Source organism: Coniophora puteana, assembly GCF_000271625.1.
Source record: "Coniophora puteana RWD-64-598 SS2 unplaced genomic scaffold CONPUscaffold_14, whole genome shotgun sequence".
Lineage (NCBI taxonomy): Eukaryota > Fungi > Basidiomycota > Agaricomycetes > Boletales > Coniophoraceae > Coniophora > Coniophora puteana.
Genome location: NW_006913066.1, coordinates 98,365 through 125,022, shown reverse-complemented (window position 1 = coordinate 125,022; position 26,658 = coordinate 98,365). Strand labels below are relative to the sequence as shown.

At 49.6% G+C, this 26,658-nt stretch overlaps 9 protein-coding genes across 9 annotated transcripts; 4 read left to right on the top strand and 5 right to left on the bottom strand.

The window, feature by feature from the left end:
• Positions 1–22: 22 nt before the first annotated feature.
• On the top strand, positions 23–1,047 carry CONPUDRAFT_92847 (uncharacterized protein; the record flags this gene model as incomplete). The annotated part of the gene is made up of 4 exons (XM_007775208.1): positions 23–36; positions 87–159; positions 208–654; positions 718–1,047. 4 exons carry the CDS (start codon positions 23–25, stop codon positions 1,045–1,047), a joined length of 864 nt encoding a protein of 287 aa, XP_007773398.1.
• Positions 1,048–1,214: 167 nt separating this feature from the next.
• Positions 1,215–3,556, top strand: CONPUDRAFT_110835 (alpha-ketoacid dehydrogenase kinase). Its single transcript, XM_007775207.1, has 12 exons — positions 1,215–1,457; positions 1,505–1,546; positions 1,597–1,710; positions 1,763–1,785; positions 1,834–1,914; positions 1,968–2,342; positions 2,396–2,423; positions 2,472–2,580; positions 2,630–2,900; positions 2,954–2,997; positions 3,055–3,086; positions 3,143–3,556. The coding sequence occupies exons 1-12, from the start codon at positions 1,290–1,292 to the stop codon at positions 3,170–3,172; spliced, it is 1,317 nt and encodes a 438-aa protein (XP_007773397.1). The 5' UTR covers positions 1,215–1,289; the 3' UTR covers positions 3,173–3,556.
• A 188-nt stretch (positions 3,557–3,744) lies between these two features.
• Positions 3,745–6,967, top strand: CONPUDRAFT_146666 (kinase-like protein). The gene is made up of 8 exons (XM_007775206.1): positions 3,745–4,354; positions 4,412–4,456; positions 4,507–5,496; positions 5,554–5,637; positions 5,703–5,944; positions 5,994–6,237; positions 6,291–6,532; positions 6,588–6,967. The coding sequence occupies exons 3-8, from the start codon at positions 5,077–5,079 to the stop codon at positions 6,850–6,852; spliced, it is 1,497 nt and encodes a 498-aa protein (XP_007773396.1). The 5' UTR covers positions 3,745–4,354; positions 4,412–4,456; positions 4,507–5,076; the 3' UTR covers positions 6,853–6,967.
• Positions 6,968–7,322: 355 nt separating this feature from the next.
• CONPUDRAFT_146665 (uncharacterized protein) lies at positions 7,323–13,475 on the bottom strand (the record flags this gene model as incomplete). The annotated part of the gene is made up of 19 exons (XM_007775205.1): positions 7,323–7,379; positions 7,429–7,644; positions 7,697–7,993; positions 8,047–8,295; positions 8,344–8,483; positions 8,534–8,842; positions 8,891–9,051; positions 9,104–9,283; positions 9,340–9,874; positions 9,926–10,845; positions 10,908–11,058; positions 11,111–11,370; positions 11,421–11,575; positions 11,627–11,681; positions 11,734–11,879; positions 11,935–12,031; positions 12,085–12,553; positions 12,606–12,692; positions 12,741–13,475. 11 exons carry the CDS (start codon positions 13,473–13,475, stop codon positions 9,842–9,844), a joined length of 3,108 nt encoding a protein of 1,035 aa, XP_007773395.1. The 3' UTR covers positions 7,323–7,379; positions 7,429–7,644; positions 7,697–7,993; positions 8,047–8,295; positions 8,344–8,483; positions 8,534–8,842; positions 8,891–9,051; positions 9,104–9,283; positions 9,340–9,841.
• A 296-nt stretch (positions 13,476–13,771) lies between these two features.
• Positions 13,772–14,182, bottom strand: CONPUDRAFT_64173 (uncharacterized protein; the record flags this gene model as incomplete). The annotated part of the gene is made up of 1 exon (XM_007775126.1): positions 13,772–14,182. A coding segment is annotated over one exon (411 nt), but the record flags the coding sequence as incomplete, so codon positions are not given.
• A 243-nt stretch (positions 14,183–14,425) lies between these two features.
• On the top strand, positions 14,426–15,875 carry CONPUDRAFT_64285 (DUF1682-domain-containing protein; the record flags this gene model as incomplete). The annotated part of the gene is made up of 7 exons (XM_007775132.1): positions 14,426–14,540; positions 14,600–14,696; positions 14,750–15,083; positions 15,140–15,301; positions 15,364–15,621; positions 15,680–15,760; positions 15,813–15,875. 7 exons carry the CDS (start codon positions 14,426–14,428, stop codon positions 15,873–15,875), a joined length of 1,110 nt encoding a protein of 369 aa, XP_007773322.1.
• CONPUDRAFT_130514 (uncharacterized protein) lies at positions 15,861–19,899 on the bottom strand. The gene is made up of 11 exons (XM_007775204.1): positions 19,511–19,899; positions 19,391–19,454; positions 19,229–19,339; positions 19,002–19,174; positions 18,579–18,948; positions 17,554–18,524; positions 17,315–17,497; positions 17,212–17,264; positions 16,841–17,162; positions 16,647–16,794; positions 15,861–16,597 (listed from the first exon to the last, which is right to left on the bottom strand). The coding sequence occupies exons 1-11, from the start codon at positions 19,828–19,830 to the stop codon at positions 15,992–15,994; spliced, it is 3,321 nt and encodes a 1,106-aa protein (XP_007773394.1). The 5' UTR covers positions 19,831–19,899; the 3' UTR covers positions 15,861–15,991.
• A 1,233-nt stretch (positions 19,900–21,132) lies between these two features.
• Positions 21,133–24,247, bottom strand: CONPUDRAFT_84810 (glucose-6-phosphate 1-dehydrogenase). Its single transcript, XM_007775203.1, has 9 exons — positions 24,086–24,247; positions 23,998–24,032; positions 23,285–23,948; positions 23,157–23,233; positions 22,902–23,103; positions 22,543–22,847; positions 22,342–22,484; positions 21,282–22,275; positions 21,133–21,230 (listed from the first exon to the last, which is right to left on the bottom strand). The coding sequence occupies exons 1-8, from the start codon at positions 24,171–24,173 to the stop codon at positions 22,242–22,244; spliced, it is 1,548 nt and encodes a 515-aa protein (XP_007773393.1). The 5' UTR covers positions 24,174–24,247; the 3' UTR covers positions 21,133–21,230; positions 21,282–22,241.
• Positions 24,248–24,416: 169 nt separating this feature from the next.
• Positions 24,417–26,580, bottom strand: CONPUDRAFT_130510 (ubiquitin-conjugating enzyme). The gene is made up of 10 exons (XM_007775202.1): positions 26,447–26,580; positions 26,348–26,388; positions 26,208–26,287; positions 26,034–26,148; positions 25,931–25,983; positions 25,754–25,882; positions 25,178–25,696; positions 25,014–25,128; positions 24,795–24,938; positions 24,417–24,732 (listed from the first exon to the last, which is right to left on the bottom strand). Exons 1-7 carry the CDS (start codon positions 26,447–26,449, stop codon positions 25,578–25,580), a joined length of 540 nt encoding a protein of 179 aa, XP_007773392.1. The 5' UTR covers positions 26,450–26,580; the 3' UTR covers positions 24,417–24,732; positions 24,795–24,938; positions 25,014–25,128; positions 25,178–25,577.
• Positions 26,581–26,658: the final 78 nt, after the last annotated feature.

Here is a 26,658-nt window from a genome sequence, read left to right as displayed (position 1 = left end):
CTGGGTCCCCTATCATCTCTGTATGGGCTTCACTGGGTAATATTTGCGTTGCGTCAGCTCTATAGAAACCACTGATGTCTGTTCAGACTTGCTCGGTGGATCAATGCCCCCACCACTGGCTTAGAGCTCATTCGCGAGAATATCGTTCGCAACCACCAGGTTGGTCTGCGGATTCTAAACTTGTCGGCTATATCAACGGTTTTATAGGGACAGATCAGAGGACGATGGTCCCTTAGCATACGCTCCTACCGTTCCACGCTCGGCTTGATTCCCGGCATTCATCTTCAGTCTGAACGATCCATGCACGCGCTCACTATGAATGACAACGTGTTTGTTGTACTCGACGATCCAGCCGCTCCTAATCGATCAGAGTTCCTCGGTGCTGTTCAATCTGGCCAACAGCTGCAAACTCCACCTCACTTTAGGACGACTTTTCTTACCCTTAGTCCTCCCGGTGGCCTCGAACAGCTTCTTGCACAACTCAGGGCGCGCTGGGTGCCTGTCCGACAGACCTCCACAAATGCTCAACGCGGCCAAGGGTCAGGCCAGCAGCTCATGATCGAAGGCTTCGTGGCTGCCATAGGCACTGATTGGGTCGTACGGGTAGGAAACGTGATACTCTCAGGAGGAGCTATCAAAGGCATGCTGCTCGAGGTGCGTGATTCGGCCTCTGGACTCGAATATAGCTCGGATCTCAATAATCGAAATCTTTGTTAGGCCGAATACCTTCCCCTTCCGTGTTTGCGCCCTCAAACTGCAGACCATACGTCCGAGCTTCTTGCAAATCTTCTGACGGCTGTACTGCCCAATTTACAAGATGCAAAAACCGTGGCTATCTCCATCAGCGACCAACAGTGGGCGGAGGTGCTATGGGATCGAGAGGAAGAAGAGCAACACGACAGTCCAGCGAAGAACGAGGAGGATATCTTTGCGTATGGCGACGAAGACTTAACTGTGCAACAGAAAGGAGATTGGGTGGGAACGGATAGAGACCGTAGATCAGCGTATCTAATAATCGGAGCGTTGAAGTCAGAAGGAATCCTCTAGTTGGGCTTTGCATGCTAGGAAAAATGGCTGCCGGTCCTGGGCCTGCTGGCTTGCCTTGAGTTGGACCTAATTCGTCAAGAAACACATGCTTGAAGAAAAGGTAAACGACGCTTACGCTCCATAAGGCATGTCCCTGTCGGTTAGCAGTGCGATGCGGCTTGACTCATATTATAACCATCTACTTGATGTACACACCATTTCCGTCCAACAATCCTCGTCTGCCTTCATACTCTTAGAAGACGATGGCATGGCATAAATGCTGTCGCCGTATAGCTTTTCAGCGCTTTCCCTGCGATTCCCGTGCTGGACAAACTCGTTCCACCCACTCGTCGGCCCTACACTTCTATCAGAATAAGCAACTCGACCTTTATGCAGCTAAGGAGGCTCATAGATTGACTCTGCGTCAACTGGTCAGCGATGATCTCATATGTTCCAGTAGCGAGCTGACAGAGCCTAGGTGTTCTTTGGTCGTTCAATGGACGAGGAGAGGCTCATAAAGGTATGCCCGCTCTATGCTATCAACAACGTCTCGCGCCAAAACTTTGCTAGAGCGCGAATTATGTGCGCACAGAGCTTCCTGTACGAATAGCACACAGGATTCGCGATCTTCAAGCCCTTCCGTACATCGTGGTGACTCAGGAAGGTGTGGCCAAAGTCTATGAGGTCTGTCAACCATATTTTTCCCACTGTAACAGAACACGCTGAACAGGTACAGTTATATTGGCTAGCTTTTGAAAAGTGGGACCTACACTTCTCTGCTTTGTAGTCATCACTCAATAATATTAGGTTTCGACGATATCCGCCGGTGATGAATCTTGAAGACAACCAGAAGTTTTGCGAATTTTTGGAGAACATCTTAAATGAACAGTCAGAATCTATGCTCATGGTTCGTTCGACTTTGCGCTAAATGATACCCACAGTGCACCTGTTATACCAAGTCTTTCTCTCGGACTATCGCTCTCTTCACCCCATCTCTCCCCCGAACTTTTAGATTCTTTCATGCATCGGATGCTTGTGTCGCGAATATCAAGACGCGTATTAGCAGAACATCATCTAGCCCTCTCAAAGGCCGTCATGGCGAGTGGCAAAGATTCGGAGAATGAGCACCATGTCGGCATCATCTACCCTGGTCTCAGCGTGAAACGAAGTATCGATAAATGCACAAATGTCCTGCGTGAACGTACTCATGCTGTAGAGGATGACAATGGCGTACTCGTTTCCAACCGGGGTTGGCCAGAAGTGGCGATTGAAGGGCACCTCGATACCAAATTTGCCTTCATCAGAGAACATCTCGAGTATGTGTATATTTTCGTTTGCTACTTTGCCTTCGATTAAATTTCCCTAACAGATATATTCTTTTTGAACTACTCAAGAATGTGAGTGGAAGTTCGTACATCAAGTGTGCCCGGGCTCAACTACTCTAGGCTATGAGAGCCTCTGTGCTGAAGCACCGAAATAAGCCGGACCTGCCCAAGATTATTGCTACGATTGTTGCTGGCGATAATGATGTCGGTATAAGAATATCAGACCAAGGTTGTACCCCACATGCTAGCGTATCGACTCACACTCAATGGGATACTAGGTGGCGGATTATCGACGACACGGATCAACTCACCCTCAGATCTATTTTCATTCTCCCATGAACGCAATGCAACACGACTGGACATCGCTCGACTTGGGGCTCTCCGAAGCGCAAGTTCGCGGGGCATAAAAGCTACTGTGGCGGAACAACTCGACCACTGGCCGTCGCGGGAGAATGATGGCTTGTCTGGAGATAATCCGGAAAGAGATGCAGGGATAGGCCCACATCCTAGGATCGGCCTAGGGCTCCCTATGAGCAACATATTTGCTACGTAAGTTCTGACGCGTTTTTACCATACTATTTCCCCTTATAATTCTTTCCCAGTTATTTCGGAGGATCTCTCCAACTGGTGTCAATGGATGGTTGGGGTGAGTCAGATACACGTCAGATATCGCCACGTTGGGCTTTCGCTGATCTTGCTCAAGGGGTCGATGTATACTTGCGTTTGCCGAAACTCGTGAGCTGCTTTATTGTCTTTCCCTCTCGACGAATAAGCGCTAAGCTACCTCACAGGGTACAAACCTAGAAGGGATCGAGTTATAGCCTGTGACCCCTTATGACATCGGTGCATATTGTACTAAAGGAGATACAGCTTACGCCGGAAAGTGGAGTGCCAGGGAGTGCCAAGAACACAAAGAGCTCTTTCATCTCAGTGGACAGGCACGCACATGTCAGATAGGCTGAACCTGGCTGAACGTGCCGGTGCTCTGCGGAGCATTCGGACCTTTCGGCCTGTTGGTAAATGGCGGTCCCAGAGGGTTTCAGTAAAACCAAGGACAAACACTTGTAGTTGTATTGAGTTTTCCTAGGGTCGTATGATGTGACACTTATCCTCACTTATCCGGGTTTCGGACCCGTGGCGATCGAGCGCTAGCGCTAGCGCCTGCGCGCCCAAAATGCTGTACAATAACATGCGGTGTTTGGTGCACTGGTGCCTTGCGGCTTGACAGCGGGCTACGGGTCATTGCTCGTAGGTATATTAACCAGTGACCGTGATCCTTTTCGGTTCTTTTGCCCCCTTCTAACCACTAAATACCTTCAATGCCTTGGGCTGCTTCCTCCTCGACGAATACCCATGAGCGACCCATATGATTTCCCGCCTCCCCCCTCCTACGAGCTATCCCAGCAGGGCAACGACTCCAAAATAACGCCCGAAGATCACTTCCACCAATTGACCCCCTCACCCAAGCCTCCGTTCCATAATGTTTCATCAAATTCAGACATTCGCCGTGATAAGGTGACCTCTGAAGACACTTGTCACCCTCACGATAAAGTCGAAGCTCTTCAGCGTGACAGGAAAGCAGCCACCCCTAGAGGTGCTAGGCCCAGGAGACCGCTTCCTCCCAGACCAGCAGACCTCCAGAATCAATCCGCTACCCCGGCCGCCTTCGCTCACGACCCTGATGTAAAGGATCCTCTCCCCCATTATACCCGAGATACATCACTTTCTCGTGCATCGTCGCCATTGAACAGCCCAGTTACCTCATCCTTCAATACATCTGCCGCTCGCTATGATACTCCTAGCCGCCCATATCCCGATCAGAAAGGGACCGATCCTCTTAACTACACATTTTCACTTGGACTTCCTTGCGGTAACTCTCGCCAATATCACGCTGCGCCTGCCCAAGTACCATTTGATCCTTACGTGGCTTATGGTGGATCCAGTCCTAATCTGCCATCGTCATCTCAGAAGACGGGTCGCGTGGACCCTGCATCTCTTTATGCGTACGTTCACATAATTGGTGTCCTTCTAATTGGACAAGTTGCTAACAAGTGCTTTAGTTCTTCCGTCTCGTCGCATGTACAAGCGAGCTCACGGCCATACCAGTAAGTAGCCCATTTAAAGCTCGCAGACAAGCTATATATACCTTTGATAGAACATGGAATACTCCCCCTCTTCGACCCGTGGACTCTTCGTCTACGCAGCCGTATGCACCTTCTGCCGTTCCTCATCCATCGTCTCATTCGGCGTCAGCAGCCCCTCCCACCGCTGGACGGAGATGGGCCATGAACGAGGCTGATATGACTAACCATTTCTATCGTGCTTGATGTGCTTGAGTCCATCATACCTATTCTACCCGCCAAACTGCCATACTTATTAGAATTGTATCCATTAAAAAGCACCAACGATATACCTATGACTCATGATCATTGCATGTATGTAGTTGATCTATATGTAGATTAGTTATCTCCATACCATTTCATGAAAGAAGATTGAGTTTCGTTATTACTCTTATAATTATATGTCTCGGCCATGCATCACAATATTCGTGTAGTGTTAAGCTTGGTGTAAATAGCTTCAACGATCGTATCCGTGCCTGGGTCTGCCGTAACGACATGCGTGTTTTTAGGTTCCGTTAGACGAACTTCCTGTTCCTGGTAAGTTTCCATCACAACCCCTTTATATGCTTGTGTTCTGTGCAGTAAACTGATTCTGGCTTTCCCCCATGTCTTCTACCAGCCGAACCTCTACAAGTACTACTCACAAACAAGCGGAAAAGCCTTCAGACTATGTCTATTTTGAGCGCACTTCGAAAGGTTTCTCAGACGATGCAGTCGCAAGGGCTAAGTCTGCCCAGATGAAGCTTGAGCATTTCTATAAGGTGGCCGTAGATGCTGCCATAGAAAGGAACACAAGGTACGTGCTCTTCGCTCCTGTAAGCCCGTCGAATGAATATCATGAACGCAGGCGCGTCGAGCTAGAGAAGAGGTTGCAGGGTGAAGTTACTCTGTCAGACGATCGTAAACATCGTCAGCTTCTGCAGCTAGGCAGGAAAGAATCAACTTTTCTTCGGCTCCGGAGAACGAAGTTGGGCTTGGGTGATTTTAGGACGGTTAAAGTTATTGGGAAAGGAGCATTTGGAGAGGTAAGTGCCCGACTCCAAGAATATTCACCTATTCGGTCTCATAACAATGATGTGGAGGTGCGGCTGGTGCAGAAAACCGACACGGGGAAGATATATGCCATGAAGACTTTGATAAAGCAAGAAATGTTGAAAAAAGATCAGGTACGTTGCGCCAATACAGCCTACATAGCCTCATTTGCGTTATGTTGCTCACGATCTAATGCCAGTTGGCTCATGTGCGCGCGGAGCGCGACGTACTGGCTGAATCGAATTCACCATGGGTGGTTCAGCTCTTCTATTCCTTCCAGGATCCACAGACACTTTACCTGATCATGGAATTTCTCCCTGGAGGTGACCTCATGACCATGTTGATCAAGTATGATACTTTCTCAGAAGATGTCACGCGCTTCTATATCGCGGAATGTGCACTGGCCATTGAAGCTGTGCACAAAATGGGCTTTATACACCGGTAAGTACTTTTGACTTAGAAAATTCAAAGGTCTTACGATTGGAATTAGAGATATAAAGCCTGACAACATTCTTATTGACAAGGAAGGTCATATCAAGCTGTCGGACTTTGGTCTCTCCACAGGATTTCACAAGCAGCACGACTCGGCCTACTACCAAAAGCTGCTAGACTCAGCAAACGGCGTATCAAAACCTACCGCCGCTGCGCGTAATAGTGTGCAGGTGAACGCTATTCATCTTACGATGACGAGCAAGGATCAGATTGCAACGTGGAAAGCGAATCGGAGAAAACTGGTGCATATGGCGTGATTCGGATTGTAGCCCCACTCATGTATGCATCTTGGCAGGCTTATTCGACGGTGGGCACACCCGATTACATCGCCCCGGAAATCTTCCAGCAGAAGGGATACGGTAACGAGTGCGATTGGTGGTCTCTCGGTGCCATCATGTTCGAATGCCTCGTCGGGTACCCTCCCTTCTGCTCCGAATCGACACAAGAAACCTATCAAAAGATCATCCAGTGGCAGTATCATCTGGCTTTCCCAGATGACGTCCATCTTAGCCGCGAAGCAGAGGATTTAATCAGACGGCATGTAGTATTCGCTTATGCATCTCACAACGACTTGACCTATTGTTGAACGCAGCCTCATCACCTCACCCGACCGGCGAATGGGGGTTGACCAGATTAAATCTCACCCTTTCTTCTATGGTGTAGATTGGGCGATGATTCGGCAGATAGATGCGCCGTTTGTTCCCCACCTACGTTCCATGACAGACACGTCCTACTTTCCGACGGACGAGATCGAACAAGGCAATCTTGACACGCCAGTATCTGAGGGAGACGCCAATAAGGATTTGGCTTTCTTGGGCTACACATTCAAGAGATTCACCATCTCGTCACAGGCATAATGCTGTGTCATATCCTCTTTGTAAGTCGATTTAGGTACTGAAACCACGCCATAGCGTTTTGTTTGTTCAGTGGACTTGAGACTGTACTTCTATCATCTCATCATTTTATCCGCCGTTATGTTTCACATTAGAAGAGATGTAGATATATTATGTCTTTTGCTTTGCAATATGAAGTTGGATGTTAGTAAGATGCTTGATCGTTTTGACGCCTTCCAGAAGTGAGTGCGTCCATGCAAGGTTAAAGACTACAAAGTGAGCGAGGCTAAGGTATAGAGAAATGGCATGCATGTTGTTTGCTTTTTAGCTTTGTGTCTGCTGACTGGTAACTAGTATGGGCCGGATTCGTCGAGGCGCGACCGAGATAGACTTAGTTTCTGACGCGGGTCGTTTTCATTTGACTTGAAGAGCGAAGGAGTTTGGCGAGCGTTGGTCGTACTGAACTCCCCCAACCACCCACACCAGCCCCCGATGCCGCAGTCCTATGCGGGATCCTGGACCTCTCTCCCTACTTCTCTGACACCATGGATGTGAGTCCACAAAGCTTGCTCTCAAAGTCACATCTCACACTTTGTTCAGACTAGATGCTATCCAGTCATTGGGCTACTCACAGATGACACCTGTTCAAGCCTCCACAATACCGCTTTTCATGCAACACAAGGACGTTGTTGTAGAGGCCGTCACTGGCTCAGGAAAAACTCTTGCTTTCCTCGTTCCTGTGCTTGAGCGACTCGTCAGGCGACGAAATAAGCTTAGAAGGAATGAGGTGGGTGCATTGATCATTAGTCCCACAAGGTGAGCCATTGCGCATGATCGAACCGTTGAGTTGACCGATAGTCCTCCACAGAGAACTTGCTTCTCAGATACACAGCGTCTTATCGCTCTTCGTATCCTCTCAGCCGGTACCTGAAAGGTCCGAATCTGGGGACGAGGAAATCAAGCCTGAGATGCTACATCCACCGCCCCTCCTGCTCGTGTCTTCGGATGACTCTAATCCCGCCCAGGACATACAACGCTTCCTTTCTACCGGTGCTGATGTCGTCATTGGTACACCTGGTCGTATTGAAGAATTTTTGTTGGGGAAAGGGAAAACTATTGTCAGTGTCAAAGAACTGGAAGTTCTTATCCTCGATGAGGCAGACAGGTAGGATTTTACTCAGAAATTCTGGGCCGAATTTCCTATGACTATTTCTCTAGATTGCTCGATCTTGGTTTTCAGCATACCATCACCAAAATCACAGGTCACCTTCCAAAGCAGAGACGCACTGGCCTATTCAGCGCTACTATGACCGATGCCGATGCACTCTCGGAGCTGGTCCGCGCTGGACTTCGCAATCCTGCTCGTGTAACTGTCAAACTCCAACTCAAGAAGAATGATGGTACTAACGATGGCAATCACGCTCGAGACAAAGGCGGTCGAATAGAAGAACGACGGACGCCAGCTAGGTAAAATGCTACGCTGTAACATGGAACATGGCTGATGATACTAAACAGCCTCAAGAATTGGTTTATTGAGTGCACTGCCTCGGAAAAACTGGTTCAGCTCTGTCGTATACTGCGACGCGAGATGTCTTCAAATTCCTCTCGTTTCATTGTATATTTTGCAACTTGTGCATGTGTCGACTATTTTTACAAGGCACGATCGACTTCCCTCCCACCTGGCACTTTACTCAAGTTCCACCACAGGTCCTTCCTTGCCTTCTCCCATCTAGTGTAAACATATACTCGCTACACGGCCATCTACCCCCCACTGCCCGAACACGGACCTTGGCATCCTTCACGTCTTCCCTATCTTCTCCTGACTCACCCTCAATACTGCTTGCAACTGATGTTGCTGCTAGGGGACTCGACCTCCCAGACGTCGATGTGGTCATCCAGTTTGACCCGCCGTCTGATCCAAAGACGTTCTCTCACCGTTGTGGGCGGACAGCTAGAGCCGGAAAGAGTGGGAAAGCGTATGTCCTTCTCGTAGGTAGAGAAGTTGAATATATCGGTAAGCCAAGTGTTCACACCTCACTGGACACGCTTTGATGCGTCTCAGATTTTCTGTCTATTCGCAAAATTCCTGTCCTGCAAACACCTCGAATAGCCTTGGACCATTCTGATGCACAGGAGGAGTCATTGATAGAGGATTGTGAAGTGGATGGATTTCTGGAGAAGATGCGGCAGGTTGTCAGAACAGATCGCGCATTACACGAAAAGGTCAGTTCTTTTTTCTTACCCTCTTCTCAGCGTATGTAACGGCTCGTGATAGGCAGCGAAGGCATTTGTCTCTTTCGTTCGTGCCTATTCAAAGCATGAGGCATCATATATATTCCGCGTGAAAGACCTCAATCTCGTCAGCATCGCCAAATGCTTTGGGATGCTCCGTCTTCCACGCATGCCAGAGTTGAAAGGAGTTGATGTCACAGGCTGGAGAGATGCCGATATCGACGTACGTTTGTGAATACTTATTGCCATCATGGTTAATGCTTTCTTCTTTCCTCACAGTGGGGCGAATATTCTTTTGCGGATCCCGCGCAGGAAAAGAAACGACTTGAGTCAACAAAAGCCCGCGAGAAAGAAGCTGAGAGGGCCAGAGAACGTGTTGAACTACGCAAGCGGAATGTGGCCTGGAGCCAGCAAGCCATAAGGAAGGAGGGAAAAGAGAAACGCAAAGATCAGAGGCAGCGCAAACGAACGTGGTTTGAAAGTCAAAAAGATAACACCGCAACGGCAAATTCCTCCAACGATTTGGTGTCTCCATTAGACAACGAAGATGACTGGGATGAGCTGGCGAGGGAGGAGAGGGAAGCAAAGAAACTTCGCAAAGGACTTATTATGGAGACTGAATTCAATGCAGAGTTTAATGGGTTGTAAGATACATCAAATGTTGTCGTATCGAGCCATACCAGTAGTAAGAATAATCATCAGTAGTATGTATACACCCGGCTCAATAACGCTATAAAATATCCGTTTCTGGCGTAATACAATGCGAGATATGAAATGAAATCTACTTTGGACGAGGACGAAGATGAGGCCGCACCTATCAACTTATTCAGTCGAGGAGGTCCACTATATAGGAAGGTGAACTCACCATCTCAACGAATATGGGCAGTAACTGTGGGATATGCACAAGTTTCGGAGGAGTCAAGACGGGCCCGCCATGTTTCGACTTCGGTTTGTTATTTACTGGATGTACTCTGCCATTATTTGGAGGAGCTCTGTGCTCCTCTGCAGAGCGCCTTCGTATTGAAGGAGTCTCGATTGGCTGCGGAGACCGAGGAAGTGGCTTGTTGAACCGGTCAGGAAGCGGCGGAACGGGGGGTGCCGACGAAGGAGATGGCGAATGAGCAGAACGCATCGATGACATGGATCTTGCGGTCTTCAAAGATGTAGAGCGCGGCCGAATAGGAGGTCGTTCTGCGGATTGTGACGGTGTCGGGGCAGGATGAATCGTACGAGATCGAGCCACTGGCAAAGCGGGCGGCAAATTTTCCTCGCTGCTTGACTCGTCCTCCCCATTGCTGCCTGTCTCGTACTCGCTTGATTCCTGTTCGGAGTCATCGTCCTCGGAGTCTTCTGCCGCTAGATCGGCAGCATCTCCTTGAACAATCTCTCCGAAATTGATTTCCCCAACGACGCTGCTAACTAGAGCCTGGGTTGCCGCGTCCTCAGTATCTGCGTCAACATGGCCTTTACTTCTGCCAAATCGTCGCCGGATCTTCGCTTCATAGGCAACTTTCATCTTATAGTGATAGGATGCCATCGCATCTACTTCTGTGAGGATCTTCGAGCGTTCTTCGCCACCGTGAGGAAGGAGGAATTCAAGTCTGATGGGTTCCCCCAAACCCTCCCTAACCACAGTTAGGAAAAGTTCTATCCACCGCATGAGGCCATCAAAGAGCCCTTCTCCTTTCGAGTGTACCTTGTGAACAAAGTTGTAGAATGCTTGTTCATGCCTTTGTACAAGGTCAATAAAGACCTGCACCGTACGTTGAGGATCTTCTTGTGCCACTGGGTGGGTGATTAAGCGTTAAGCGTCAAACGTATTTTCAAGATGAATGATATGTGCGCACATTCTTCTGATTGCTCGACTGTTCGAATGAGGTCATTGATAAAGTTCTGGAGATCTCCGAGCGAGTCTGCAATGCTTGCGGCTCTGTAGACCTGAGCCAGTGGGGCATAGAAGATTGTGATCATGTCCTTCAGTAGATCAGCTGTAACACCCTAGAAATAGATGAGAACAATTGATTTTATGGGCACGAATATAGACACTAACTTCAAAGATGAGAGCGATGAGCTGTTCCCGGTCTCGCAGCCTTGAATACAACTGTAACAGGATCTTCAGATCTTCATAAAGCCATGCATCATCATTCTGGGGACCGTCGTCGTCGTCAGAATCTGCCAGCTGCTCGCGTTGTCGCATGTAAATATTGTGAGCCTGATGAGCCCGCATAACTCGGTTAATCCGAACTCGATCAAGACGCGGTTCATCTCCAGAGCGCAAGATGACTGTTAGAATATTGATGCGTTCCTGATCTGGATAAGAATTAGGTCAGTAGCCCATAACCCTGCAAGATTCAACCTGCCTGCATCCTCTCTGTACATGTCCTGTATCTCTCTTGGAGCGTAGATGTACAACCTTATTTTCTCGCAGAGCACAGTGTCTTTTATCTTTTCCACAACCATTTCGATGTCCTCTTCTAAAGCTTTGACTTCTTCGGACAACGAACCTGTGAACATCCTGTTCTTCGTTAGACAATATATCAGTGTTACGTCCAGAAAGGCGAGATACCGTTGAAGTAGACTTCGTCCTCCAAAAGGTTGTGCAAGAAAAATGTCCAGGACACCTAGAGCACTGTATGATCGGACTGAAACCGTAGCAGTGATGAAAATACTCACTGCGTATCATGCCAACAGGATTGCTGATCCTGAGTGCGGTTTTCAACACAAAGTAAGGCATAAGCCCGTGTATCCGCTTCACACTCGCAAACGTTTCTGATGCATTATCGGCCGCTACAAGCACATGAAACAAAGTTGATGCCAGGCTATAAACTTGCTTGAGGACATTTCACTTCTGGTTTCGTAAGGTATGTGACTTACGATATCCGAGCCCATTCCAACACCGCCAAATAATTCGGAGGTAGATCTCGAACGTCTGGAGTGACTTTGATGGTGGCAAACACTCTAGTCAAGCCATCTTGCAGAAATAACAAGTTAAGTCGATGGCATATTTTGTTGATTTGATCTTACCTTTGCCCATGATGTCGCCCTTCACGCTTTGGACAGCAGCTCTGAGTCCATCAACGCGGGTAGCTATTTCATGAGCAAACTGTTTGCGTCCCTCCTCTCTCATGCGATCAGCCTCTTCGCGCCGTCGTGCATCCTCTTGTTCCTCTACTGCGAGTGTCGTAGGCCCAGACAGGAGAAAGGACCTCAGCACAGGAGAAGACACAATGGCCGCTGAGGTCATCAAAGAATGTAGGTAAGCTCGCAATGTCAGCCTGTTCTTTTCTCTTGCCAAACGTGATTGATTATGCATGCTGGAGTTGGACGGTGACTGCGGCAGGGACTCATGGCTGTCGTTTGAAAACGAGTCGTCATGCCCGGGAGACTGGGTTCGCTGCAGGAAGTGCATCGTAGACGAGGGAGGAACACTCGATGTTGATCTATCCTTGGCTGGCGGATCAGCTACTGGCTCTTGCGGGTGAGCTTTGCGCAGCTAGTAAGTTCCGCGGTGAGAACAAGGAAAGCAGTAAGCCTCCGAAGCTTACCTCGTTGGCAAGCGTCTTAAAGTCGCCGTATCGACGTGAAACAACAACTTCATGGGTAGGTGACAAACGTGTGCGAATAATGAATTCCTGTGGAGGTCTTCGTTTACCAGACTAAATCTGGAACAACAGACATACCTCGTGAGCACGACTGCGAACTCTGCCTTTGTCGGTAACGACACGGACGGATATGATATTGACCTCGAAGGAGTGGTGATTCTTCTGTAGGCGAGCTTGTCTTCGGGCAGCGAGATGCTCTAGGCGGTCGAGATCAACCTGGGTGAGACGAACGACCTCTTCGGGCTCCGCGACCTTCAAGCCAGCGCCTATGAAGAGGGCCAAGTTCCGCTCAACTTTAGACAAGAGTTTGAGACGGGTCGCTGGCTGATCTAGAGAACCACTATCATCATCGAGAAGAGAGGAAGGCGATATGTTCTTGGCGAATGCAGAGGCGACGAAAGGCTGCAATTTCTCTGAGTAGAAATCTTTCGGTGCCGCTTCCATGAAAGGGAAGGTCAGGATGAATTGGCGGAAGATGTAGCGAAGGAAGGGGAGATCGAGAGGGGCTGAGCCTTTGGGAGGGGAAAAGGGAGGTCCAAGATAAGCTAGTGTAGATGCATTGTCTGCTGGAGCATTCGTGATGTCGTCTAGCTCGCGTTGAAATTGAAGTTGAATCAGATATTTCTTGAGGTAGTGCGCTCTGAGGGGAGTGAGCGTGGCATGTTCTTCCTGTTGTCCGCCGGCCACAATGCTTTGAGAAGGCGTTGCTGGAATCGATCTCGTTGGTCTGCGTGGGCGGGTCCGAGATGGAGATTGTGGGTTCTGGGGAGTCTGGGGAGCAAGCGGCGAACTTGGGAGGGAGCTCTCAGTCATGACGTCCACAGCTCAAGGTGCGGCAGCGCAGTCCCCCGCACCGGCTACATCGGATAGTTCATTATCTATTCAGGGGCTATTTTTCCATTCACAATATACGCATGTGCTTACTGACGTTATGCAGCACTTTTGGTTAGCACTGTAGTTACAACTGGTGACAAGCACATGTACTCCCAAATTCTCTTGACTTGCTACGTGCGCATATGTTATACACATTAACAAACGTTTTTTCAAAGCTCGCTCCGCGGCCGGTTCTATCGACTAATATTACATATTTTGACACAGCTCTGGGTAGACTATCTGGCCGGTGCGTAGACTTTCTCACCTCTGTATGTTCTATGGTTTGGTTCGTCTAAAATGCGCCGTAGTTTCGATGCAACCTCCCTCACCGTACTCCGGCACGCATCCATCCCTCTCCAGGTTCCTGCGACGCTCCAGCATTCGGAACACGCCTTTGAGGCCTCGTTCACGGTCTCCAACTCGAGCTCTCCCCGATGATGCAATGCCACGACTGTGTCGATAGCAGTGATGAAGCCAACTTTCCATGAGTCAATCCCGCTTTGGGTGTTTGTGCTTGCGTCCGTTACCATATACGATGATGACAACCCTATGGCACGGCGAAGGAGGTCTTGGTCGACGGCACCGGATTCGCGCACCATACGAGTGACGATTTTGGTCACGAAGCTACCATAATCAGTGGGCTGGCTCTACAATAATCACGGAGCCCATAAGATGTCACCGGATAGGTGATATTTTACCAACCTGCATAGATGATGAGGATGAGCAGCAGGAAAAACTTTGATGATTGGGACCTTTAAAGCTGCGATCAGGAAGTAGCTGGAGTAAACTGCTAAGGACTGTCAGGGGCTGTTCCAGGCTTTGCATGCCGGCAAGTGCCGATGACTTGTCCAAACTAGTTTCTTTTCCCCGCGTCCAGCGTTTCCGTCACCATGGCCAGTTTGCTCCTCAAGCTCGCAGAGGGCCTCACCCCTCCTCAGAACACCCTTGTGGACGATTACGATGGCATCGAGTGGAGGTGGAAGATGTTTGTTTTCCGTCCCGCACGTACGTGTCTCCTTTCGCTGCGTGAAGACCAAATTCTCATCCAAGCCACAACAATTCAGTGTTCAAACTCCAGGCCTACTTGCTCGTAGCCGTTCTCGGTTATGTTGCTATTGCTCTCTTTGGGAAGTATATTAATACCAAGAGGGTGCACAAATGGTAACATCTCTTCTGGCTTGACGCGTCCACCATTTCATGACGTGTCCCTGCAGGTACAATATACATTTGCCAATCTTTGAGCAACAGTTTTCGAAACCAACAACGGCCACAGGACTCATCTCCGACGGTTACACCGACTTTTTCAACTTCTCCACCGGTCGCGTGGGCATAGCATCTTTGCACACCATCTTCACCCTGCGGCCTCGCCAGGACTTTTTACAGATGCTGTACCAGTTTGGTTGGCAAATGTATGACCTTAGATACAACCCCTACGATGAACTCATCTTGGACTTCAAATTGTCACCGGATTCTGGCCTGCCGGACTTTGTATGGGCCGTCGTAGCTAAGGATGAGCTTTACTGCATCAAGAATACAAGATGGGACTTGGTGAGTAACTGCAAACTCGGAGTGAGAGCATGCTTCCTTACCCTCTTTTTGTCCAGACTTTTACGAAAACAACCGACAATCCTGCCTTGCCTTCTTCCTTGTCGGTCATGTCTGAATTCGCCGATATCACAGATAGTCTGGTCAAAGCCGCAGACAAGTCTGCTCTTTTCAAACTCTTGAGTGATCCTTCCACCTTGAAACACTTCCGCTCATTATCCGTACGTATACAGTCGTTCTCGCTGAAACTAAGTTTACATACGCATTAATTTCCTTTTTTAAGATCACTGATCAACCTCGCGAGCGTCCTGCCCTTCCCCTCGCACCTGCTGAGCGCGAGAAACGTGTTATACTCAGCCTGAAGGTCCCCGCCACCTCCGATACAGCCGACACCATCCCCATCGTTAATGCCATATTTGCTTTCGTTGATGCTCTTTCCCGAGTCAACCTTCGACCTGAGACTAAGAATAAACTTCGCAAGGTTAGGGAAGACGTTGATAAGGAGATTGTTGCAGAAGCTGTCAAGGAGAAGAAAGAGGAGGTTAGTCCTTTTTCTTTACTTCAACGCCTTTTCGTAAGCCATTGTATAATATGCACAGGCTGTTGAGGAAAAGAAGGCCGCAAAACGGAAGGCTGAGCAGGACCGCATTTCTCGACTGAGCGCCGCTGAACAGAAAAAGGTACCTCAACAAAAGATCACCTCAACATCTGGCTAATGAGACATTGAACTAGATTCTGGAACGCGACCGCAAACGTGCGCTAAAGAAGTCACAGGGTAAGGTCGTGCGGAAGTGATTGTTAGACCTGCATTATCTTCAGCTTAGTATTTAACCGTGAATCTCGATATATCCTCGTCATACTTCGTCACGGGCTTCAGAAGTAGACTAACTCGTAAGGCACTACATCGTAGGCTAAATATCCTTGGGCGATCCGTTCTCTTCAGATGTTGGGGTTCCTTCTTGTCCTTTGCTTGCTTTCGAGTCCGCCATGGAAGCTGATGTCCAACTCATCCCCCAGTTGAAGAAACGGAGTAGCCACATAGGCTTCATCGCCGTGTGTTCTACTGGTTCCTCTTCCTCTTCTTCCTCCTCTATCCCAAGTATGGCTGCGCCGGCACGTCTCTCCTCTTCGTACTCGCTCTCTGTGCGACCCCATGCGTCCACGAGTCTTTCTTGCCCGTCAAAAGCCCATTGAAGGCGGTTGAATCGGCCGTGAGCACCATGCGTGCCATGGGGAAGTCGCCGCGCCCCTGTGTTCATGCCAAACACTTTTTCCCTGAGCTCAAGGACCTTCTGTCTGGCCGGAGTAGCGGTGTGCCACAAATCGTTGACTCGGAATTGATTCGCCTCATAGGCGAGTGCTTGCACCTGCTGCATGGTCATATCTGCTGCCACATTTTCGGCTTCAATCTGGTTTAAGACATCGCATTGTTTCTCCAGCGCAGATATGAATGCACGATGCGATCCGTAGTCTGTATCCAAGGCTGCATTTGTTTGCGAAAGCGAGTTGGTGAGGTACTGGCACGCATTCAGTACCGATAATTTCGTGCCAGACTTGGTTAATTACCTCCATACAGGCCGTGACACGGTAATAATGCTCCTTCCTGCGATGCATGACAAGAAGCTGTCCACAAACATCGACATCTATACGCATCCATTCAGCACGAAGCACCTTGATATTCTTGAGAGATTTGAAGTCATGGAAGGAATGTCGTCTGCCAGAGTCACTTTTGAGTGAGATCACACAGCGTAGGTACTCACCGTTTGACCGCATTACTTCGTACCCGCTTATTGGACTTGCGATCACCTGGCTCACCAGCAGGCACCGAGTCCACCATAGTTTGATGCCTCACTCCTTGGGGTCGTGATGTCCCTTGTCCATTACGCGCGCTGATAGGGTCCGACCAGCTGGGCACCCTTTTCTCCCTGTTGTATAATGGACGAGAGAGTAGGAAGGAGCTGACTTTTCTGTCGTACTCTGACGTAGAACCATTGCCATCTCGTAGCAAAGAGCTGAGATTGGCAGATGAGGCACCTGCCGACTCAAGACCCAATGTGAAAGGGTTCAAAGCTCTTGATTCGGCTACAATGGCTGAACACACAGCATAGTTCACAAGGTATACAGGACTCACATATGGGGGAAACCTGCCCGCTACTCAGCAGCTCGTCTTCATCTGCAATCTCCCTATAGACGTTACTATGCGTACGAGCTGTATATTTAAGAGATCAACATACTGCGACGCAGCTGGGAGTGGCTGGGATATTGAACCGGCGCGGTCCAGGGTTACAATGACATTACCTGAGGAGGAGGATTGGGCAGAAGCCTGTCCAACATGAAGCCTGTAACCATTGCCGCGCAATGGTCTACCAGAAGACATGTTGGTTGATAAATCGACACTCTTTTTAGATCGATTGATACTTAACAAGAAAGTGAGCTTAGGAAACGAGCGATGAATCGTATCACATGGACATACCCTGCCCACATCTCCAATTTCTTCTGTACTTTGCCGGCAAAGACACCTCCAAACGCGAGATCGTCGTCGGCGCTCCTGCTTTCGTCAATATGTTCATGACTGTGCTCGCCTTCAATATCACTGGAGGCGCGTCTCTCTCTGTCCTTCCCCTCCTTGAACTTTCTCCCCTTCTCTGTACCATGCCCCTTCGTACCAGCTCGTTCCCTCAGCTTCATCAAAAGCTCCACCTTCCCAGTCCAAAGTGCCCGCAGACTGCCTGCCACTCGTTCACTATCCTCGATATCTGCTTTGTCCTTCTCCTTGTCGCGTTCATGTCCTCGCTCGTCTCTCTCGCTCTTTCCTCCAATAGTGCGAACAAATACCCCTAGATCAGCTGTAGGGGAAAGCAGACCACTCGCACCAATACCAGCAGCCCCGCGTCCAACGAATCCTGAAGCCAGATTCTCAATACCGCTGATAAGATGACCGCCAGCTCCACCTATACCCTTTCGCCGACGGGGTTGGGATCCATGTCCGAGATCGCTTTCAGAGCCACCTGTATCGGTATCAGAGTTAGGATCGAGCTTGTTTAACAATGCACGGTGTACGCGTCGTGACTCTGAATGCCGCAACTTCGTATCATGAGGCTGCAGAATCTGATTGTAAAGTTGCTGTGTCAGAAAAGTTGCCTGAGAAGATGATGGAGAACCCGAAGGTGGTGGAGTTGCTGTGGAAATATGGAAAGGAACGGGGCTGGAAGGGTTCGAGATAGGGAGCTGTGGCAGGATAGTAGTGTTGTTCACAATGTACTGAGAAGAACCATGGTGGCACTGCGAAAAGACTGTGAGTGCAGCCAGAAATGTGGAAGGGTATAAGAAGGGATCCTTAGGGATGGCCTGTGATAAAGCCATGGAGCTTAACCGATTCCTCGCAGCAAGCACAAAGCTGAGAAGGGCAGCAACCGTGCTCGGGTCAGCCACGCGCTCCATGGGCTGTATGACGGAGTCAATCAGTTGTCCAAAGTGTCAATTCTGCCTGCCAATCACCTCAACGTTGAGAACGGGTTCTCCAACTTCTGCAATCCAGCGTTGCAACCCTTCCACGGTTTTGTCGCAGAGCAAGCCATCAATACACGCGAATGAAAACATGCCACATATAGCCAAAGCGCTCTGCACTAACTTGACAAGCTCTAAGACAATCGTGTTGAATGCGATCTGACGTGAGGACAGTTTCCCTGAAGGGGTATTGATCACAGATAACCTGGGAAGTTCTGTAATTGCAGGTGTTAGTGTAATGATTGGTTGGGAATATGCGCGAGTATGTGAGCGTGATAATGACTGCGCACGAAGCGTAGACGGAGCTGGCGGTGAATCGTTTAAAAAATAGGTGGTTTTGAAGCGATCCTTTGTGGTCTCACTGCGGGCCATACAGTCAGAAGCAAAACGAGGTCTGGTTATACGTATGCGGACCTCGGTTCCTCCAAGGTCAGCGCACTGCGCCCACTACATCCCATACGAGAGAGGTTAATGTTGGTGAAAAGTTGTTCCTTGGCAGTAAAGAAATCGCCGTTTGGTACATGAACGATGGTGAAGTCCGAACGAAAATTGGCTAGGGAGGTTACCATGAGCACTCCATCTGGTACCTGTGCTCAGATAGCTTAGGCCGCCAAAGGTCTAAGGAGAAGAGACCCACACACCTGCTTGGGTCTAGCACCATCCATACAGAGGCGATGCAGAGCAGCATGCCACTCCACTTGCATTTCAGCGGCAGTAAGAGATGAGGAGGGACTCAGGGCCGTCACGGTGATCTGCAGGGTCGAGACTTTAAACAGAGAACCCTTACAGGTCAGTAGACGTACTTTATGCTGCGGGTCACCAGTATAGACAGTGAGCACGGTGACCGGTCGAGTCCTCTCGACTACCCTACAGAAATAAGATGAAAATTGTCACTGCGACGCACGCAAACGCAAGGGGCACACCATTTTTCGACTGCATATAGTTGATAGCCCTCAAGTACAAGGGTCTGCTGAACGATCTCGAAGCGACATGGTATCCCGATCCACGACGACGCTACTGACGTATCGGTTTGGGGCTGTGGATGTTCCTCCAGTTGATTTGGATGCGTAGGAAAGACAGCATGTGCAGATCCTGAACGAGTGCGAATGAGCCTAGAAGCCTGGTTCGAATGCTTACGAACAGGTAAGGTGGTAGGGGAAAATGACGCAGGGGACGCGGGCCTGTTGACTTCCAATGGCGAGCGAACTGTTGGGATGAGTAGACGCATGCTGATCTGAAGCATGGCGTGCCGCTGCAGGTGCCTGGCAGCTAACAGCAATATTTCAGCAAGTGTTGTCAGTAGCTAGTTAACTGTTCAAGTTCAGAGACAACTTGTAGATTTCATTACATTACGCGCACTGCCCAGATTCGGTACCTATAAGCTTGGTACTCGGACTTATTCAGGTCTCTTCGGAGTTACGCTTGTCATGCGATTGACCGAATTGTCGTGGCTGGCTACGACATTTACGATGGACGTAAGATATATCAGTAATGCTAAGTAGCTATAGGGAATAGCATATCCAATAGTAAGAGTATAGATTACAGACTAAATTACGACACATCCGCTCGAGAACCACCTAGTAATGTCGGACATCAATGGAAAATCCATGGGGAGACAGTAGGCAGTCTTACCAGTTGCTATTCAGCTGGTCTATCCAGTGCACGATCAGTTTCAGCCTCAACCTCGCGCTTTTCAAGGGGAGTAATTTTGCCTTCTCATGTTCGTCGATCGGCAAAACAAGGGCCATCCAAAAGCTGAAAGCTCCAGGGTCCTCGTCCGACGGTGGAGCTCCGACAGTATTGTTAAGCCGTTGTACCACCCAAGGCGCAGTGCCTTCACGAAGTTGGTCTAGAAACGCATGGCATTTCGCAAGCAAAGCGGCTGTAGCCAGTGGCGGTGGCGGAGTCGGGGGAGGATCGGTGTGCGATACCCCGGGTATCCGGGAAAGCAAGGGATTGGATACTCGTGAACAGTGAGGCGACGAGTCATTCCCGGACGCGGGGCAGATTTCTTCCAGGCTTTCGAACGCCCATTCGTCCAGATCGTCATCGTAATCGTCAATGCGCTCAACTCGGCCAATCATGTACCCATCCAACGTCCCGCGTTCTAAAATTCGAAACCGATGTGTTCCCCAAGTCTCCACCATGCTCCGACCGTCCGGTAGCATTTGTACGCTTTTGATCTCGAGCATGGTCCCAAACTCGCAACCTCCGTCAACACCTATACCAGAAATAGGGGCCGCACGCGGTGGCATAATCATGCCAAACACTGGCGAGGGAGCTTCCAGACACCGTCGCAGCATGAGCCTATAACGCGGCTCAAAGAAATGAAGAAGAGTAGGCATCCCCGGAAAGGAAAGTTGGGCGACGAAGATGGGCGTATCGAGGCGAGCATCTCGTTCCTCCACTGCAATGGCGTGACCGCGTGCCGCGTAGGAGTCTGGGTATGCTTTGAGGACTTTATGACGTGTTAGTCTAGAACACGAGCGGCGTGAGACAGCGTGGGAATGGCATACTTATGGATAATACGAGCTTGTTGTGGGGGTGTTCCTGGAAATAAGCATAGCCCGGGAGTTCGCATCTACAGAGTGGACACAACAGGCTATGGTCTAATGAGCGTTGAAGACACTTTGAGCAGAAAGTCTGAAAGTAAAACATGAGCAACGATCGTGAAAAGGACGTGGCACGACGTACATGTTGGCATGGTGTCGTGACGGGTTGATAGAAGAGGGTGAAGCATATTTCACAGGAAAGTTCGACGTTAAGTTGCTTGTGAAATCGCTGTAGTGTGTCGGAAAGGGTATCCTGATGATGTTCTGGCGAGTTACGCCGACGTCGTTTCCGTGGGCGCGGGGGCGATGGCCTGGGGCTGGAATGAGGCGAGCCGGAGAGTGATGGAGGGTCGTCAACGTCAGAGTGGGATGAATCGTATGAACAACACGAGGTGGACGGGGATGGAGGAGGTGAAGAGTTGTCGGGTTTGGGATCGGTATTACGGACGAGGGCTATGATCTTCGTGACGACAATGTCTGTGCGGGTGTGTACAGACTGTTTGGACGGTGTAGAGGGCCGCGGCGCGGGACGAAAAGTGACGGAGGAGGCGGCAGGGGTGAAGTCGGTGGGTAGCGAGAGTGCGCATGATGGGATAGGACAAGATGGCGAGGTGACGTGAGTTGCGCAGAGGGTGTGTCCGCAGTGGAGAGTGACGGGGTTTTGGAGAATGTCAGGCGGATTGCAGAGCGGACAGCGAAGGAGAGGGACAAGGGACTGGGGAAGAGGAGTAGACATCAGCAATTATCGCTGTCCGTCCCGGTCACACTAATCTCGCCTGCTCATTATATAACAGATGCGCCGATGAAAGCCTCAAATCTCGCCAGTGGCAGGTTCTCGTGGGCCATGCCAGGCTTGCCGCCTTCACTCTCCCCCATTGATCTCCGCCCAAAATCGCTTGCAAATTTTACCCCACCTTTCTCCAATTTCTCTCCAAGGTCTTGCCTACGGCAGATATCCATCGTGCGGTTGCAGCAAATTATCCGCCCACTCTCAATTTGTTTCTAATGTTGGTACATATGTCGGTTGTCAACTTCCATCTTTAGCCAGTACATGTCTCGCTCAAATTTAACGGAATAAGCGCTCGAACACCGAGAGCCTCTTTCAAAGATTCGACGTGTTTGTTGTGGGCCAGCTACTGCACAGTCCGCCGGCAGGCGGTTCAGTCGTTAGCTAAGCCTTGGTAACCAGGAGAGGTACTTACTAGTCCTCAGTCGCACGACGGTACCCGTAGCTTGCAATGAACTGATCGAGCTCCTTCGGCCCACGCGAACCGTAGGGGTAGGGCGATGGCCGGGGTCGTGATCCATCCTTACCATCGATCCAGTGCAGGATTGGAGTGAATATCTATATGAAGCCATTCAGTATCCACTCTAACCCATATGCACTGCTTAGGATGCCTTACCTTCCACGCTACATCAAGCTCATCATCCCGAACGAAATTAGAGTGGTCTCCCTTGAACGCGTCCAGAATTAGGGATTCGTAGGCCTCAGGCACCTTCAGATCACTGAACCTCCGTTTGTACGTCAGATCCATTTCCGTCGGGACTGCACGGAAGTTGAGGCCTGGCGACTTCGTGTTCATCTTCAGATACACTGCCTCCGAAGGCTGGATCCGAATGACGAGTTCATTGCGAGAGATGTCCTTGAAGATGCCCTGAGTCACGTCCTTGAACTGCACACGGACTTCTACTTTCGCTTCATTGAGTGCTGTAAACGAAACGTCAGCCAACCCATCATTCACAGTTAACCAGTCATTCGCACCTTTTCCTGCTTTGAGGACGAAAGGTACTCCTTCCCATCGCTCGTTGTGGATCCACAGAACAGTTGCAGCGAACGTCGGGCAAACAGAATCCTTGGGCACCGAGTCATCATCCAAGTAGCCCGGTTTCCCATTGGCACCAACGTATTGTCCCAGCACGGTATCTTTCCTCTCAATGGGAGGAATCGCTCGCAGAACTTTGACCTAGAGACACAATTGTGAGACTGCGGCCGATATGAAACAACCGCCGACATTACTTTTTCATTACGGATATCCTCCGAGGCGAAAGATACAGGCCGTTCCATAGTCAAAATACTGAGCACCTGCAGCAAATCTATACAAACTCAGCTCTTTTTGACAGAGCGGAGAGGTGCGTTGAACGTACGATTCTGAAGGACATCACGGATGATACCAAACTCGTCGAAGTAACCGCCACGGCCCTCCGTTCCAAAGGGCTCCTTGAACGTGATTTGGACGTTGCTGATTGAATTTTTATCCCAGTTATTTCCCAGAGCAACATTGGCGAATCTAAGGACCAGCAGGTTTTTGACCATCTCCTTGCCCAGGTAATGGTCAATACGGAAAGTTTCGTCCTCGGTCCAAGACTGCTTGACATTGCTGAGAAGGTCGCGGCACGAATCAAGGTCAGACCCAAAAGGCTTCTCGATAATAATGCGGTTCACGCCACTCTGAGCGTAGCAGTTCTCCCGAACGTGCTTCGATACGGGGACAAAGACGCTGGGAGGCAAGGCCAAATAAAAGACACGGTTATATTCTTTTCTCTGGTAATTCTTCTCAATAGATTCGAGATGCCTGTTGAGGTTCTGGAATGAAGGCGCATCTTCATAGCCACCAGAAATATAGGTGGACAGCTTCTTAAACTCCTCAATCTTGGCGGATACTTCGGGATCGTTATCCGGGTTCTTCAGGTAGGAAGTTGTTCGTTTGTGATATTCAGCCTCGTCCATCTTCGTGCGAGCGTATCCAACGATATGGACGTCTTTTGGCAGTAGTCCATTCTTGAACAGGCCAAAGAGGGCAGGGTACGTCTGATGAAGGATGAGGGGGTCAACAAAATAGCCATGCAGATAAGCCGACCTTCTTCTTGGCAAGATCGCCGGAAGCACCAAAGACTAGGAAAGGAGAGGAGGTGAGGCCTGAGATTAGATTAGACAGGGGTACATACCGATGACGATGGTGTTATCTTTGAGCTCGTCGTGGCTTGTCTCCATGGAAGGGACGGTGCCCGACCTTGCACGATTCTGAGTAGACATAAGGGAGAAGAGATGGGGGAAGAGACAAAGTGGTGTGTGGGCTATGAGGGAGTGGAAGGGAGGGCTGATTACTTGGGCTGACGTGAGTGTGAGAAATAAGGCTGGCGAATTATAAATGACGATAGTATTACCAGGCCTATGACCTCGAGCTGCTTGCTAACACAAATCTGCCCCTTCCTTCACAGCGGAAGCTTAAGATAATCGTGTTTACTCCTTTTGCCCGGCCCGCACTCCGGCATTCTACTTGACACCACCGGTCCCCAGTCTCACCCATGGGTACGATGACTCCGCAGCCAGACGATCTCGCAATACAACACCTCCGTGATCTCGTTTCGCCCTCCTTGTCTCCTGAAAGCCCAGAGGCCGTCCGAATTCGCGCTGGTGCCCTTCTTGCACGTCTCAAAGCTCTCAACCGCGACGCCAATGCAGCCACCAGGGTTCACAAACAGGCTACAAGCGATGCACGTCAGGAGATGGACCAAACCCACCTTGGACTCCAAAATTTGCTATATGAGAAACGTCACCTTGAGCGTGAGATAGACAAGTGTCGACAATTCGCGTGCGTATACCTCCAACCTCTGACACCATGCTCTCTTGCCCGGGCTAACCATCCTTGTCAAGTTCAATGTATCAAGACATCACCCTCTATCCCCTTGATGAATTCAAGCGACTTGCACCCGGCGAAGCGCGAATGGATGAAGTCCTGGGTAATCCCCACCAACTGATGCTCAATCGTCTTAGTTTCGAGCTTGCGGAACGGCAAAGGTTTGTCCACGCTTATTTCTTCCGTCGCGGCCGCTATATTGCTCAGCCGCTAAAGGCCGCTAACTTCACTCTCAGGCTAGATCAAAGAAGAAAGGAGTTATTAGCGCAGAAGGAGGAGCTTCTAAAACAGAGCAAAACCAAGCTCGTCACTGTGGAAAGCGTCAAGACCCAAATAGACTCTCTTGTCAAGGTATGTATAGTCTTCACGGGACGGCCTCCGCTTGACGGGTCTCGGACAGGCTGCTGCAGATATTCAGAGGAAAGTGGGAGAACTGGTACCTCCCCCGCCAAATCCTAGCAGGAGCACACCAGGCCCAACTTGAACATGCAGTATTCGTTTGCCCTTGGAATGATCATCTTCATTCTAGTTTTGGAAAAAATACATGGCCTATTCTCGAACTATTGGGAAAGACCTGGATACATTTACAATAGTTATCGCGAAAAGCTACTGGAACGTGAGACCTGGAGAGGTTTAATTGTCGTGAAGAAGAGCGTTGATCATGGTATTTCCAAAGAACTGAAACCATGGAGCCTGAAAGCAAGATACAAAACACAAGAAAGTCCGGGTTACCAAATACATGAGGGGTGCCGATGAGGGCCCAAAGGCGAGAAAAGTGATTGAGAGGTGTCGCGTCTAGCTCAAGAATCGCCGTCTTCGCTGATGCTGCCTACGTCGCTGATTTCCTCGTCTTCTCCATCTTCATCTTCTCCATCTGCTCCATCAGCGGCTTCCTTCGTGGCATATCGCTGCACATACTCTTCAACAACCCATCTGTTAGCAATATCGTAACCTCCGGTCGACACAGATGAATCACCTTTTACTTTAGCTTCATATTCCTTGGGATGACGCATGAGCAAAGCAGCAGCTTCACCGTTCAATGGGTCATTGGGGTTTGGGTAACGAAGAAGCTGAGGAAGGAAGACTTCGAAGATGTTGATCATATCTATACGGAATTAGACAAATGGTACGAATAAAGAGTGGAATCACGCACCAAACATAGGAGACCACGTCTGGTTGATCACGTCCAAACACACCGAACCGCTCCTGCACAGACTCAATCAAGGAAGTCGACTTAGGGATCGGAGTGGACTTACAATTCATCAATGTTAGGGTGGAATATCTTGTTCATGAAGCCAATGCTCGGTGACTTGTAGGGGTATTCGGCTTGAAGTTCTACGTGGATCTTCCAAACACCACCTGCGAACGGTGCTAGGTCACAACCGATTGTTGTTTAGTTCACATAATAACGCAAACAGAAAGAACCTTACTCTCCACTGGGCCGTAGAAACGAACATAGAATTCCCGCATGTTATCATTGACTAGATTAACCTCGTAGTCCGACATGAGGCTGTAAGAAAACACAATTAGGGACTAAGCCTTGTAAAGCAGGCGCCTGCTGAGAGCTTACAGCTTCATGACATCTGTCTCGATTCGGCGCTTCGTGGAGGTGTGCTAGGTCAAGTCACTATCAGACAAGGATTAAGGCGATGAGTTCCAAGGTACTCATCATATTGTCAGCGACTATACAGCAAGGGAAGGTGCAAGGAGAGTTAGGATTAGGCGAAGACTACGATGGGTCAGAGGAATAACAGGACAAGGAGGTGTCAAAGGGTGAAGGGAGGTAGCTGCAACGAGGCCAGGTTTCAAGCGGCGTGCTGCTCCGCGGGCTAGCACTATCACAGCACAGCACCCTTTCCGAATACGCACGGCTCTAAGGAA

Excerpts from the sequence above, each read along its gene's own strand:
- CONPUDRAFT_110835 (XM_007775207.1), top strand. The coding sequence starts at position 1,290 with ATGGCATGGCATAAATGCTGTCGCCGTATAGCTTTTCAGCGCTTTCCC. Across the intron at positions 1,547-1,596 it reads ACGAGGAGAGGCTCATAAAG|AGCGCGAATTATGTGCGCAC; the intron begins GTATGCCCGCTC and ends AAACTTTGCTAG. Across the intron at positions 3,087-3,142 it reads ACTTGCGTTTGCCGAAACTC|GGTACAAACCTAGAAGGGAT; the intron begins GTGAGCTGCTTT and ends GCTACCTCACAG.
- CONPUDRAFT_146666 (XM_007775206.1), top strand. The coding sequence starts at position 5,077 with ATGTCTTCTACCAGCCGAACCTCTACAAGTACTACTCACAAACAAGCG. Across the intron at positions 5,638-5,702 it reads AAATGTTGAAAAAAGATCAG|TTGGCTCATGTGCGCGCGGA; the intron begins GTACGTTGCGCC and ends ATCTAATGCCAG. Across the intron at positions 6,238-6,290 it reads AAGCGAATCGGAGAAAACTG|GCTTATTCGACGGTGGGCAC; the intron begins GTGCATATGGCG and ends GCATCTTGGCAG.
- CONPUDRAFT_130514 (XM_007775204.1), bottom strand. The coding sequence starts at position 19,830 with ATGCTTCAGATCAGCATGCGTCTACTCATCCCAACAGTTCGCTCGCCA. Across the intron at positions 19,340-19,390 it reads CTGGTGACCCGCAGCATAAA|ATCACCGTGACGGCCCTGAG; the intron begins GTACGTCTACTG and ends TCGACCCTGCAG. Across the intron at positions 17,163-17,211 it reads CGGGCAGGTTTCCCCCATAT|CCGAATCAAGAGCTTTGAAC; the intron begins GTGAGTCCTGTA and ends CAGCCATTGTAG.
- CONPUDRAFT_84810 (XM_007775203.1), bottom strand. The coding sequence starts at position 24,173 with ATGTCTACTCAGAATCGTGCAAGGTCGGGCACCGTCCCTTCCATGGAG. Across the intron at positions 24,033-24,085 it reads AGATAACACCATCGTCATCG|TCTTTGGTGCTTCCGGCGAT; the intron begins GTATGTACCCCT and ends CTCCTTTCCTAG. Across the intron at positions 23,104-23,156 it reads AGGATATCCGTAATGAAAAA|GTCAAAGTTCTGCGAGCGAT; the intron begins GTAATGTCGGCG and ends TTGTGTCTCTAG.
- CONPUDRAFT_130510 (XM_007775202.1), bottom strand. Across the intron at positions 26,149-26,207 it reads TTTCTACGGCCCAGTGGAGA|CACCGTTCGCAGGTGGTGTT; the intron begins GTAAGGTTCTTT and ends GTTGTGACCTAG. Across the intron at positions 25,697-25,753 it reads ATATGAAGCTAAAGTAAAAG|AGTATGTGCAGCGATATGCC; the intron begins GTGATTCATCTG and ends GGGTTGTTGAAG.